This window comes from Canis lupus, chromosome 24, assembly GCF_011100685.1.
Source record: "Canis lupus familiaris isolate Mischka breed German Shepherd chromosome 24, alternate assembly UU_Cfam_GSD_1.0, whole genome shotgun sequence".
In the NCBI taxonomy this organism is placed as follows: domain Eukaryota; kingdom Metazoa; phylum Chordata; class Mammalia; order Carnivora; family Canidae; genus Canis; species Canis lupus.
Window position 1 is genome coordinate 33751425 of NC_049245.1, and position 12424 is coordinate 33763848.

Here is a 12424-nt window from a genome sequence, read left to right on the forward strand (position 1 = left end):
CAGGTTCCCGCCGCCCAATAGTGCTGCGCCGGGGGGCGGGCCTAGCAGTTGCGCGGTGACAGAGCGCCCCGGCGCGCCCCATTGGCTGGATCAAACCCAAGCGAGCCGCTGATTGGCCGGTGCTGCCGGAGGGTTACGATTCAAACGCGGGCGGGCGGGCCCCGGCCCCGCAGTTGCAGGCCGTGCTCTCCGGGTTCCTGCCTCCCCCCCCTGCGCCGCCGGGATGGCCTCCCAGAACCGAGACCCAGCCGCCGCCAGCGTCGCCGCCGCCCGGAAAGGAGCCGAACCCAGCGGGGGCGCCGCCCGGGGCCCCGTGGGCAAGAGGTGAGGAGTATGGAGGTACCATTGGCCGGGCCGGCACGCCCTGGGCCCTGCGGTCCAGAGCTCGGACTTCCGGGCCCCCACCTCCTGGAGTGGGCAGGTATGCGGGGCCGGAGGGCACGCCGGGAGCTCGGGCTGCCCCCAGAGGGGCCCCGAAGGCGGACAGGAGGAGGCGCGTGGCCGGGGCCCTCCGCAGGTGAGCCAAGATGAAAGTGTGCCTGGGCCCCCGGTGGCTTGGAGTAGGGGGAAGCGGGGACGGAGTGGGGAGAAACAGGGATCCGGCACAGGGAGAGGCGTCAGAGAAGCTGAGGGGCCAAAGAACAAGGCAGAACAGGGATCCCTGGGTGGCTCAGCGGTTTAGGGCCTGCCTTCGGCCCAGGGTGTGATCCTGGAGTCCCAGGACGAGTTCCTGCATCGGGCTCCCTGCGTGGAGCCTGCGTGGAGCCTGCTTCTCTGCCTCTCATGAATAAATAGTAAAATCTTAATTAAAAAAAAAAAAAAAAAAAAGGCTTAACTGAACTAAACTGCCTGAGCCTGGAATCAGGAAGGGAGAGAACTCTGCCAGAAATGGGGTTGAGTGTGCCCCTGCCGCGTCTGGCTGGCCTCAGGGTTGGAGAAGCCTCTTTGACAGCTCTTCCAGGGACCCCGGGGTTGGGATTGGGGAAGCGGCACCGGGTGGAGCGCTGGCCCATGCAGGCCCCCAGATGACTCCCAACACTTACGTTGCAGGCTGCAGCAGGAGCTGATGACCCTCATGGTGAGTGACTACCTGCCCAGACCCCAAGCCAGGTGATCCACCTTCCACCTCCCATTCACTTATCAGTAGTGGCCTCTCCTACATCAGGCTTTTTGCTAGACACAGCACAGGAGATAAAAGGATGAGTCGGGTTTCCTCTCTTCTGGGCCCCACCTACACCTTTCCTTCCAGCAGTGTCTACTCCAGGTCCCCCTCAACCACCACTACCACCACCACCACCTTTAAGTTCTCTCTAAAATACAGCTCCTGGGATCCCTGGGTGGCGCAGCGGTTTAGCGCCTGCCTTTGGCCCAGGGCGCGATCCTGGAGACCCGGGATCGAATCCCACGTCGGGCTCCCGGTGCATGGAGCCTGCTTCTCCCTCTGCCTGTGTCTCTGCCTCTCTCTCTCTCTCTCTCTGTGTGTGTGACTATCATAAATAAATAAAAATTTAAAAAAATAAAATCTTTAAAAAAAATAAATAAATAAAATAAAATACAGCTCCCCCCAAAAAAATAAAAAATAAAAAATAAAATACAGCTCCCGAGGATCCTGGATGGCTCAGCGGTTTAGTGCCTGCCTTCAGCCCAGGGCGTGGTCCTGGAGTCCCGGGATCAGGTCCCACATCCAGCTCCCTGCATGGAGCCTGCTTCTCCCTCTGCCTTTGTCTCTGCCTCTCTCTCTCTGTGTCTCTCATGAATAAATAAATAAAATCTTTAAGTAAAATAAAATACAGCTCCCTTGCTATATGTTGGCAAATCAAACTCCAATAAAAAATACATACAAATAAAATACCGCTCCCTGATGCCAGGCAAGTCCTTCTCTCTGTGCTGCCTGGTCCTATTTCCCACACCCAACTCTCCACCCTTACTCTTCTTAGGGAATATACCTGTCAAACTTTCAAATAATTTTTCCTAGATGACCTTGTCTACTTTAACCCTGAATATCCAATTTAAATCCTTCTATGCTGATGTTGTATATCTCCCCGGTCTGTGAATGGTCCTTAGGCTTCGTTTGCAGCCAGTACTAACTAGCATGTTGAACCCAATTCCCAGCATCCAACAAGCTGCCTTCTGTTTCTCTGCATAACCCCTCCGCCCTTAACACATCCAGTACTCCTCCCCCACGGGGGCAGGTTCAGCCCCAGGAATCGAATCACTTCCTCAAAAAAGCCTATCAGTTTGGTCTGGTTGCTTTATTTTGGATCAAAATTTGACGAGCTTAAGGGGAAGGGTTTTACCCACTGATCCCCAAAACCATATTCTGCAGCCCAGCAGGTGTTGTTTCTTCCCCAGATGTCTGGTGACAAAGGGATTTCTGCCTTCCCTGAATCAGACAACCTTTTCAAATGGGTGGGGACCATCCACGGAGCAGCTGGCACAGTAAGTATAAGGTTGAGGTGGGTGAGTCTGGGGAGAGGTATGAGGTGAAAACCAAGTGCAGGTCAGCTTAAAGCCTGGCAGGACACTTCCCTGTTCTGTTCCTGTGCTCTGAGCCTGTGGCCCTTGTCTCCCTCTGGATAGTAAGAGGTTGGGTTTAAAGCGTAGCTTTCCATCTTAGATGCCTAGAAAGGGCAAGACGGAATGAAGAACAGAGGGTACGTGAGGACTTCAGCCAGTGGAAGGGCACAAGTCCCAAGATGGCAGCTCCCATTGCTGCACATCTGGTTTAAGTCAGAAATCCAGGGGTCCCCTGCGGGCTCTGTCAGTGAATGAATGTAAAACGCTTGTTCTCAGGGCTGTGCCCTTAAGCCCCACACTGGGGCTTTTGATTGCTTAACAATAAAATCTTTTTAAGAAACAAATTCAGGTGTATGTCTAAACTACCCTGATTTTCACATGTTAGCAGCTGATGTTGTGACTGACTAAAGCACAGCTATGGTAGCCCTCAGGATGCCAGTTGACAGCCCACAGACCAAAGGATCACTGATGTCCCTACTAGATAGGAGAGAAAGTACAGAGCCATTGTAACACTCTGTCTCTTATCAAGTCCCAGACAAACTCAAAGGTCCTTGTAAGCCGTTTATTGGGACTTGGGGTGGGAGGCCTACTCCCCACCCCTGTTTCTCCATTGCCAGGTATATGAAGACCTGAGGTATAAGCTCTCCCTGGAGTTCCCCAGTGGCTACCCTTACAACGCACCCACAGTGAAGTTCCTCACACCCTGCTACCACCCCAACGTGGACACCCAGGGTAACATCTGCCTGGACATCCTGAAGGACAAATGGTCTGCCCTGTATGATGTCAGGACTATCCTGCTGTCCATCCAGAGCCTGCTAGGAGGTGACTTCTGAGACCAGCCCCTCCCCTGAGCCTGGGAACCCGTCAGGACTCCCAGGACACCCCTGCCTGGCCAGCCTTTTCCCTTCCTACTGACCATTCTCTGTCCATCCACAGAACCCAACATTGATAGTCCTTTGAACACACATGCTGCCGAGCTCTGGAAAAACCCCACAGGTGGGTCCTTCATCCTTCTCAGGCACCAGGTGGTCCCTTCCCAACCTCCAAAGTATCCCTCAAACAGAAGGATCCTGCACATGACTTGCTCACTAAGGCCCCCAGCCGCCTCCCCAGCCCCCCTGGGAGCAGAACCCATCCAGGAGACCTAGCTGAGTGGGCAGCAGAAGGAGAAGCTGTTGTCGGGAAATCCTCCCCAGCTCCCCAGACTTCTCCCACCCCTGTATCCTTGCCTGCCCCCTGGCCCACCTTAGCCCCTGTCCCCACCACTCCTTGAGACCTGCCTGTTCTCTTCCAGCCTTTAAGAAGTATCTGCAAGAAACCTACTCAAAGCAGGTCTCCAGCCAAGATCCCTGACTGTCCAACCTACTCTCCTTGTGTTGTCTTTTTATTTTCTCCCTACATGGTCTGTCCTTCTCTTCATTTCTGTCTAGGACTCTGTATCTGAAGCTGTGGTGTCGTTTTTGTTTTGTTTTGTTTCTGTTTTTTAAATTAAGTCTCTGTTTGAGCCCTTGTGATGAATATATTAAATAAATACATTGATTTTTTTTTTTTTTTTTTTTTTTTTTACAAGTTGCCTTGTAGTTACCCTAGGGTTGGGCGTGCTCAGGGTCAGTGGAGTGGATCCAGGCTCTTGCCCTGCTCATCTAACCCACAGCCTGAAGGCAGCTGACAGGCTGAGCGGCTGAGCAAGGAGGTGACAAGGATTCCTTCCCTTGTGACCTTAGTCATTTTATGACTGCATCCGTTTCCTCTTCGATAAGATGGTGTCATAAAATGCCTCTTTCTGTCGAGTTGTGACATGCACCAGGAATGGCAGTGGATATTGGAGCTGTCCCAGCCGAGTTACAGATGAGACTGAACCAGACCTTAGAGCAAAACAGCTGTAGAGTGTTATGTGCAGACACATGCATGTACAGCAGGGGCTTGGGGGGTGAGCACCAGCTACCAACTCTTATGTCGGGGTGTTCTGGCCCTGAGACAGACAAGGCGATCGGGTCACCACCCTACAGCAGGCCCAGACAGCGAGGGAACCCCTCTTCCCTGCCAGACACCCCAGGACAGCTCTCGACCCACCTCTTACCCCAGGCCCTCCATGGATGGCTCCACACTCCTGCTCATCTCCACCAGTGATAACTCCAGCTGCTGCACCCACTGGCCAGGGGCCTCCAGCCCTGAGGCCTTCTCAACACTGGTTTGCCACAGGCCCTACCCTTGGAGCCCCTGAGAGGGAACTCCTATGCTGGCCATTTGGGGTCCCTCCAGGGGCAGGCAGGGGGAAGAGCAGGCTAGGGTGATGGCCCTGGTCCAGGTGCTGCAAGATCTTCAAGGTGGACTGACCCAGCAGCCAAGTGCCCTCCAAGCCCCACCTGGATCTTAGCTTCACCCAACCTAGTCCGCTCTGCCAGCAGCTGATAGTGCAGGCCTGGGGGAAGGGGCAGGGGAGCAGAGGAGGGCATCAGGTTCTCGCCTTCCTTGTGCTCTGCCAGCCCAGGCTCCTTTCCTGCCCTGTGCCCCCATGAGTAGCACTGGCAGGCAGGTCTGGGATTGGATTTGATGTCCTCTGCACGGTTTTAAATCTCACACATGGGGGGCGGGGGCAGAGTGGTGCTTGGAACAGTGCGACCCTGTTACTGCAGATAAATCTGCCAGGGGTCTAACAAATGCAAATTTTGATTCAGTCACTCTGGTGGGGCTTGAGGTCCTGCATTTCTCTGGAAGGTAAAAGTGTAGAGCAGAGCTCTCTTCCAGGTGTGGCCCTCCCACTTGCACCTGGAACTTGTTAGAAATGCAAAGTCTTAAGGGAGGCTTGGGTGGCTCAGTGGTTGAGCGTCTGCCTTGGGCTTGGGGCATGATCCTGGGGTCCCGGAATCAAATCCCACATCGGGTTCCCTGCATGGAGCCTGTTTCTCCCTCTGCCTGTGTCTCTGCCTCTCTGTCTCTCATGAATAAATAAATAAAATCTTTAAAAAAAAAAAAAATGCAAAGTCTTGGTTCCAACAAGCTCTCCAGGATTCTGATAGCTCTCCCAACTTTGAAAACCCCTGGCTAAAAAAAAAAAGAAAAAAAAAGAAAACCCCTGGCTAGAGGATGTCTTAAGAGGAAGCTCAGAACATGGCACTAGTGGTTCTTACTCAATGCTGGCCAAATGGGCATATTTTTTTGCCTGCCTTAGGATGCCTCTGTGTGTGGTCCCCTTGATCAAAGTGTTTGCTCCCCCACCCCCAAATGGCTAGCCCGCCAGCCTTGTGTCAATCCCAGGGGCTGACTGGTTCAGAACCAGTGTTCCCTGGAATTAATTCCTGGGAAAAAGTAAAACGATGTTACTAATTGGGATGCTAAAAGAGGAGGAAGTCTGGGCAGCTGGAGCACACAGCTGCAGATGGAAAAAAGCCAAGCACAGAGAAGTAGCTAGCTATGAGATGGAGGTGACATTGAGGCTCTGGCCTCCAGCTGACACCTTAGCATCCCAGTTTCATGAGCTAGTAAATCCCTTTTTTAAGTCTGTTTGCTTTAGGTTTCTGGCACTTGCAACAAAAAAGTCTAATACCGTATCAGAAGGTATTGTTACCATTCACCCCATACAATTACTGTAAAAGCCCTATGCTTGGGGCAGAGGAAAGGACGCAGTCCTGTCCTCAAGAGGCTGAGGTTCCGGGGCCAGATAGGCATGTCAGTGGGGTGGAGTGCCATACAGAGTGCTGGTTAAGAGCTCAGGCCCAGCAGGCAGAACAGTTAGAATCCCCACACCACCCCATGCTACGTGCATACACTCAGACTTAACCTCTCTGTATAATGGAAGTGTTAATAGCTACCTCATAGGCTCAATGGGCCTTAGAATAGTGCCTGACATGTTAGATAATGAATGTCAGCTGCTAGACTCACATGTTATGAAAGCTCTGAAATGGGTACCTAATGAAGACCAGGAGGGTCAAGGAGGGCTTTCTGGAGAAGGAGATTGGGCCACTCCGGACAGCAAGAAGTCCAGGGGTATAGAACACAGGCAAAATAGCTTGGAAGTCAGGCCACACAGGGCTTGTAAGGCCTTTAAGGCTTTTAATTAAAATGCGGGGGCTTTACCCTGAGGCAGCTAACGAAGCCTTGAGTAGGGCAATGATGTGATCAGGTTTGGTTTCAGAAAGCTGCTTCTGGATGCCTTACGGGAAGTGACTGGCAAGGAGGTTAACTACTCTTCTGCAACCTGGTGAGCAATGGCTTGGCCTGAGTCACAACAGCCAGTGGGCTCAGAAGGGAGGGATAAAAGGGTAAAGGAAAAGAGAGAAAGTAGCAGGGCAGAGTAAATTACAGGTGGAAAGGAGGCCGATCTCTTGGGGTGCCATCTCTGAGATAGGGAACACTGCAGAACAGGATGGAAGGTGAGGGGATTTATCAGTTTAGCACAGGACCAGCTTGAAGTACTCAGGATATGCAGGTAGAACTGTCAACAGGTAGCCGGTGCCATGGTTAAGAGCCTTGCTCGTTTCCACCAAATGTCTGTGTGCCTGGATAGGTACCTTCACTCTGCCTTAGTTTCCTCCACAGTAAAATAGGGAGAACAGCATCCGACTGCCTCTCCGGTTGTGTGGACGAATGAGACCCGCCTGCAAAGCACAGGGCACTGCACACAGGAATCAGTCCTGGTGACAAGCCCTGATCCTGGCTGGAAACGTGAACTGGGAAATTAATGTGTCAGAAAGGGCAGCCGAGAACACGAAGGAGTTGGACAGGGAGGACCATGACAATAATAGTACAGGTTAATGTTTCAAGGTGACAGTAATGATATTAATAATAGCATTTATTAATAGTGTTTAGTCTGTGCCACGCTCCATTCTAAGCACTCTGCACACTAGCTTGCACTCACAACCCTGCAAGGTAGATACTATCTATCATTGTCCCCATTTTACAGAGTAAAGGAAACTGAAGCACTGGGTGATCTGTCCCCAGCAATGAGGATTCAAACTCGGGCAGCCTGACACTAAAGCTAAAGCACCGCTGCACTGAGTCAGCTTGGCCCTGAGGCCTGCTAGAACTGAGTTGTGTGCAAAGAGCTATAGAAGCCAGAGCACAGCCAGTGGCAGAGGGATCAAGGGAGAAGATGGTATCTGAGCTGGGCTGAAAAATTTGCCAGGCTTATTAGAGGAGGAAGGGCATTCCAGCATGAGCAAAAGCCCAAAAGCTTCAAAGTGCACCTCCACTGTCCAGAGCAGTAAGGATAGATTACCCGGTGTGGCTGGAACCTGAGAGGGGTAGGAGGGGAAAGGAATTTGGACTTGATTCTAGAAGCGAAGGGGAGCCCTGAGGGTATTTCAACAAGGGAGCAGCCAGGTCAGATTTCTTTTAGCTAGATCTTGCTAATGGCCCCATGTTGAGCACACTGGCATTGGCGGGAGCTGGAGGCAGGGATGCAGGGTGGAGATGATGACGTCAGAACCTCCTTCCCGGCTGTGTGCCCCTACCCTCCTCTCCCATCTCCAGTATGGAGCACCTATAAACGCTCAGAACAGACGAAGTAGAAAAAGTCAACCAAGAGTGAATGCTGCCTGGAACGGATGGATACGATACCCGCTTCTCCATCGCCAGCCCGGTAGCTTGCACCCCAGACCCAAAGGCTCCAGAAAGGAACGACGGCGGGGAAGGAAAGGGGCCTCACCTCGGCCTCCCGCGGGTTCCAGCCTCCTGCCGCGCCCTCACCCTACCCGCCATCCCCGGCACCCTCACCCCGACAGCTCCAAGCGCCAACCCGCACCCCCACCGCCGGCCTCCCTCCTCCAGCGCCAGGCGCCGCGGCAACCCCGCCGGCCGAGCTGTGCACGCCCAGCGCCAGCGCCCGGGAACCTGCCCGGGGTCCCGCGCCTCGGTGCGTCCCGCAACTCGGGTGCCCGCTCCTTGGAGCCCCGAGGCGCTCGGGTGGTGCCCCGGACGGCGGCCCAGCCAGGCGGGCCCTGACACCCTCACTCAGGCTACGCGCTTCGCAGTGTCTGCTTTTATTCCCCTGCACACAGAGCCCGCAGGGGCCGCGCCTCCCTCCTGGGGCTGAGGCCGTGACGGGGCGGGGCGGGGGTGCCGGGCCCGCCCTCGCCCGAGGGACGCGCGTCGGGGCGGATGCGGGGGCGACTTCTTACTGCACGCCTTCCATCATCTTCAGGAACTCTGCGGGGATGGAGCGCGGAAGCGTCAGTCGCACGCACCGCCGGGGCTCCCGCCCTGCGGACAAAGCCACGGACGGCCGCGTGGGAGCCCCGCCCCGCGCCCCGCGCCCCGCGCCCCGCGCCCGCCCTCACCGTCGAAGTCGATGCGGCCGTCGTTGTTCTTGTCGCCGTCTTTCATCAGGGACTCAATCTCCTCGTCTGTCACGTGCTCCCCGGAGGCCCTGAAGATTTCAGCCAGCTCCTCCGCATCGATGTAGCCGTCTGCGTTCCTTGGGGCGAAGGGACAGGGTGTCAGGACAGGCGGGGGCGAGCCGCCCCCCACACCCCCACACCGCCCACCCGCGCCGCCTGGTCCGCGCACTCGCCCAGCCCAGCGCCTTCTCGGCTCCCCAGCCCTCAGTGCACCTGTCGAAGATGCGGAAACACTCGGCCAGCTCCTCCTCGCTCTTGCCCTTCGCATCCTCTTTCATCTGGCGCACCATCATGACCAAGAACTCCTCGAAGTCGATGGTGCCGCTGCCTGAGGCGAGCAGGTGGCGAGTGAGCCTGAGCCCTGCGGGCCCACCCCGCCCGCCGCAGTCGCAGCCCCTGGAGGGCCACCTGCTCACCATCCTCGTCCACCTCCTCGATGATGGCGTCCAGCTCCTCTTTGGTGGGGGTCTGGCCCAGCATCCTCATCACCGTGCCCAACTCCTTGACGCTAATGTCCCCGCCACCATCAGCGTCGAACATGTCGAAGGCAGCCTTGAACTCTGAGCGAGGCAGAGGACCGAGGTGGGCCTGGCTGGACTGTCAGCCTCACACCCTCCCTCCCACCCTGCCCAGCCCCCAGCACTGCCCAGCACGCAGCCACCCGCCCGCCGGCCCGCACTCACCAGCGATCATCTCCTCGCTGAGGTAGGACCGGGCCTCCGCCTGCTGGTCCGTCTGCAGGAGACACAGAGTCAGCCAGCAGAAGGGGTGGCCCCAGAGCTCATTCTTGCCTTAACCCCCTTCTCTTCAACCCCTTTCTGTCAGTGCCCTTTGGTCTTCCAGAAGAACAGTTCCAAACTAACAACACCTTCTGCATGCTCCCGCAGCACCTGAACCCCAGTTTTGAAGAACAAGGAGGAAACAGATTATGCCCAGGGTCTCCAAACCTGCTAATCAGATGTCAAGTCAGGAATCCCCCTTTCTAACCTTGGGCAAGTCACTTATTCTACTCTAGCTCTTCTCAGCTGCTTTTCAAGAATGAAAAGATCAGAGACGTCAAAGAGTTTTGTAAAGTACCAGCACTATTCCAGCATCATTTTTCAGTGTCCCCCAGCTCCCAGTAGAGCCTGGTACTATAATAGGGGCTCAGTAAATGTTCTCAATAATGCAAGGCAGAGTCATTGAGCCCCAACTAAGCGTCAGGCCAGACACTGGACACTGAGGCCAAGAAGACCCAGACACCCATCCCTTCCCTCCGACAACTTGTGGAGATGGAGATTTTAAGCTCCCTTCTTATCACTTAGCCATTGGAGTAAATCATAATCATGCTGGACAGAATATAATGGGGGCCTTGTGGAGGTGGAAATAAGATTTCGGGGGAGGCGATCTGGCCACATCCAAGCCAAGCCATCTGGCTATGGGACTTTGGACTGAGGCTGGCGGGGAGGAGGGGCTGAGGTGGCCAAGGCCTTCTTCGGCGGCCAGCTAGCCACTGCCCTCCTCCTTACCCTCCCCTCCTCCCTCCTCCTTGACCATGCAGGAGGGCAGGCTATTTTTAGCCTGGCATGGGCAACAGCAGCTGTCCTGTGGGGTCTAGTTACCCCTTGAAGTGGGGAGAGGGACCTCAGGGGAAATGACCTCCCTCTCTGGGAGGCTGGGGTCTCTAACCTTGGTCTATCATCTTCTGCCCCTTCTCTCCCTCATAGCTCTTGGGATCCTGCACCTTAGCTGGCTTGAAGCTCTGTAGGCCTCCCTTCTTCTAGAGGACTCCTCTCACCGGCAGTAGGATGATTTGGCAAGACCTCCAGCTAGCTCACCCCAGCCACTGGCTTGCTAGGTGACTCACTCTGGCCCTCAGGGTCCCCACCTCCACCGTGAGGGAGACAAGCTAACACCCCCCTCACAATTCCGTGGCCAACACTGCCAAAGCCTTAGGTCTGCAGGGAGTTGGCAATCCCAGAGCACCCAGCCCTCCCCTTCCTAGAGAAGTCCAAGGCCTTCTTCCCAGGCTTCCTCCTAGACATCTAGGCTCCAGGAGCCTACATGTTCCATCTTTAAACGTCCAATTACTGAACTACAGAGCACCCAGATCTGGCCTGGAAGAGGTCCAGAAGTGCTCCAGCAAGCAAAGGGATGAAGTTCCTTCTTGTCCTTACCATGGTTGCAAGTCACTGGGCCTCCCCTGCTTCAGGTCAGTCACCTCCTCAGCACTCCACCACCCAAAGATACCCTGGCCTGCTCCAGCACCTTGGATTTGTAGGGGCACCCTCTCCTCCCACCTCTCTGCTCCCCAGGACTAATTGCCCTGGCCAATCAGATCCTGGGGTCAGTGAGCACCTCCTCCTTTCCTCCCCCACCCCCATTCCAGAGTCCTGGCCCATTACCTAATTTAGCCAAGGGCCCTTGCAGAGAAATTTAAGCCTGTGAGCAGGTGGCAGGCCTTGACGTCCTAGATTCTTGGGAGAAGAACCCGCCCTGCTCCACTGCTTTAGGGAGCCCCTGCTCAAGAAACACGCTTGCTCCAAGATGGGTGAGGATAATCAGAATCCAGAAAAGTTGAAGCAGCATGGCAGACAGGAAAGAGCACGAGCCTTGAAGTCTTAAACCCAATACTTTCTTTGCAAGCTGTGTACTCTTAGGCAGGTGACATGCCACTCTGAGCTTCAGTTTCTGAGCTTCAGTTTCCTTCTCTGTGAGGTGGAGATGGGGACAGTCATGACCCGCCCTCACAGAGAGACCAATGAGAAATGGGGCCCAGGTGTAAGTCGCCGAGCTTGTGCCTGCTCTATAGGGTTGGTGCTTGGCAAGTGGAATGTCCTGTCTGAACCATGCTAGAGGGCAGGGGAGGGGAGGAGGAGAGAATGACAGCCAGTCACTGAACCTCTAGGTTCACACTCCATGCTAAGCATTTTAACCATGTGATCTCACCTAGTCGTCATCTATAGGGGAGAAGCTATTATTATTCCCTTTTTACTGGGGAGCTTTGTTAAATCACAAAGGTCTATAGTCATGTCAATGATTCTTATTATTCCTGAAGGGAAGTTGGGACAGCCAGGAGGGGACCTGTCCAAAGGAGAAATCTACAGATCCAGGAGATGGGTATGCATTTGGAAGAGAAATAAACATTGAGGGATGCCTGGGTGGCTCAGCAGCTGAGTGTCTGCCTTTGGCTCAGGGCATGATCCCAGTCTAGGGATGGAGTCCCACATTGGGCTCCCCACAGGGAGCCTACTTCTCTCTCTGCCTATGTCTCTGCCTCTCTCTCTCTCTCTGTATCTCTCTGAATAAATAAATACAATCTTTTAATTAATAAATAAACATTGAAAGCAGATCTTTCGAGTTTACCTGCTCCAGGGAAACGGTGTTTGTGATTCACTTTTTTTGAGGGAGAGGGGGACTGGGGGCAGGTTCTCTAGGTGGGTAAAGGGGCAGCAGGCCCTTTCCTAGAGCTCGGTGAAGAAGTCTGGAGCAGCTTGGCCGGCCATCTGGAGAGTGAAGGGATGGGCAGAGCAAGTCTAGTCCATACTGAGCCCAACACCCAGGGTCTGGGCTGGGTGTTGGAGAGGTAG

At 54.7% G+C, this 12424-nt stretch overlaps 2 protein-coding genes across 5 annotated transcripts; one reads left to right on the forward strand and one right to left on the reverse strand.

The window, feature by feature from the left end:
* Positions 1-159: 159 nt before the first annotated feature.
* UBE2C (ubiquitin conjugating enzyme E2 C) lies at positions 160-4064 on the forward strand. Of its 4 annotated transcripts, none has more exons than XM_038572472.1 (6): positions 160-324; positions 1051-1078; positions 2353-2439; positions 3102-3339; positions 3454-3513; positions 3812-4064. In XM_038572472.1, the coding sequence occupies exons 1-6, from the start codon at positions 224-226 to the stop codon at positions 3868-3870; spliced, it is 573 nt and encodes a 190-aa protein (XP_038428400.1). In that variant the 5' UTR covers positions 160-223; the 3' UTR covers positions 3871-4064. The 4 variants fall into 4 exon arrangements, with proteins under 4 accessions (XP_038428400.1, XP_038428401.1, XP_038428402.1 ...); XM_038572473.1 differs by having other exon boundaries at positions 163-324; positions 3135-3339; XM_038572474.1 differs by lacking the exon at positions 160-324 and adding an exon at positions 396-517.
* Positions 4065-8475: 4411 nt separating this feature from the next.
* Positions 8476-11135, reverse strand: TNNC2 (troponin C2, fast skeletal type). Its single transcript, XM_038572476.1, has 6 exons — positions 11012-11135; positions 9539-9590; positions 9272-9415; positions 9069-9183; positions 8796-8932; positions 8476-8664 (listed from the first exon to the last, which is right to left on the reverse strand). Exons 1-6 carry the CDS (start codon positions 11012-11014, stop codon positions 8633-8635), a joined length of 483 nt encoding a protein of 160 aa, XP_038428404.1. The 5' UTR covers positions 11015-11135; the 3' UTR covers positions 8476-8632.
* Between the last annotated feature and the right edge of the window lie 1289 nt (positions 11136-12424).

Coding starts and splice junctions, on each gene's coding strand:
- UBE2C (XM_038572472.1), top strand. CDS start 224: ATGGCCTCCCAGAACCGAGACCCAGCCGCCGCCAGCGTCGCCGCCGCC. Junction 325..1,050: donor CGGGGCCCCGTGGGCAAGAG/GTGAGGAGTATG, acceptor CTTACGTTGCAG/GCTGCAGCAGGAGCTGATGA. Junction 2,440..3,101: donor TCCACGGAGCAGCTGGCACA/GTAAGTATAAGG, acceptor TTGGGGTGGGAG/GCCTACTCCCCACCCCTGTT.
- TNNC2 (XM_038572476.1), bottom strand. Junction 8,933..9,068: donor TGTTTCCGCATCTTCGACAG/GTGCACTGAGGG, acceptor CTTCGCCCCAAG/GAACGCAGACGGCTACATCG. Junction 8,665..8,795: donor CGGCCGCATCGACTTCGACG/GTGAGGGCGGGC, acceptor CCATCCCCGCAG/AGTTCCTGAAGATGATGGAA.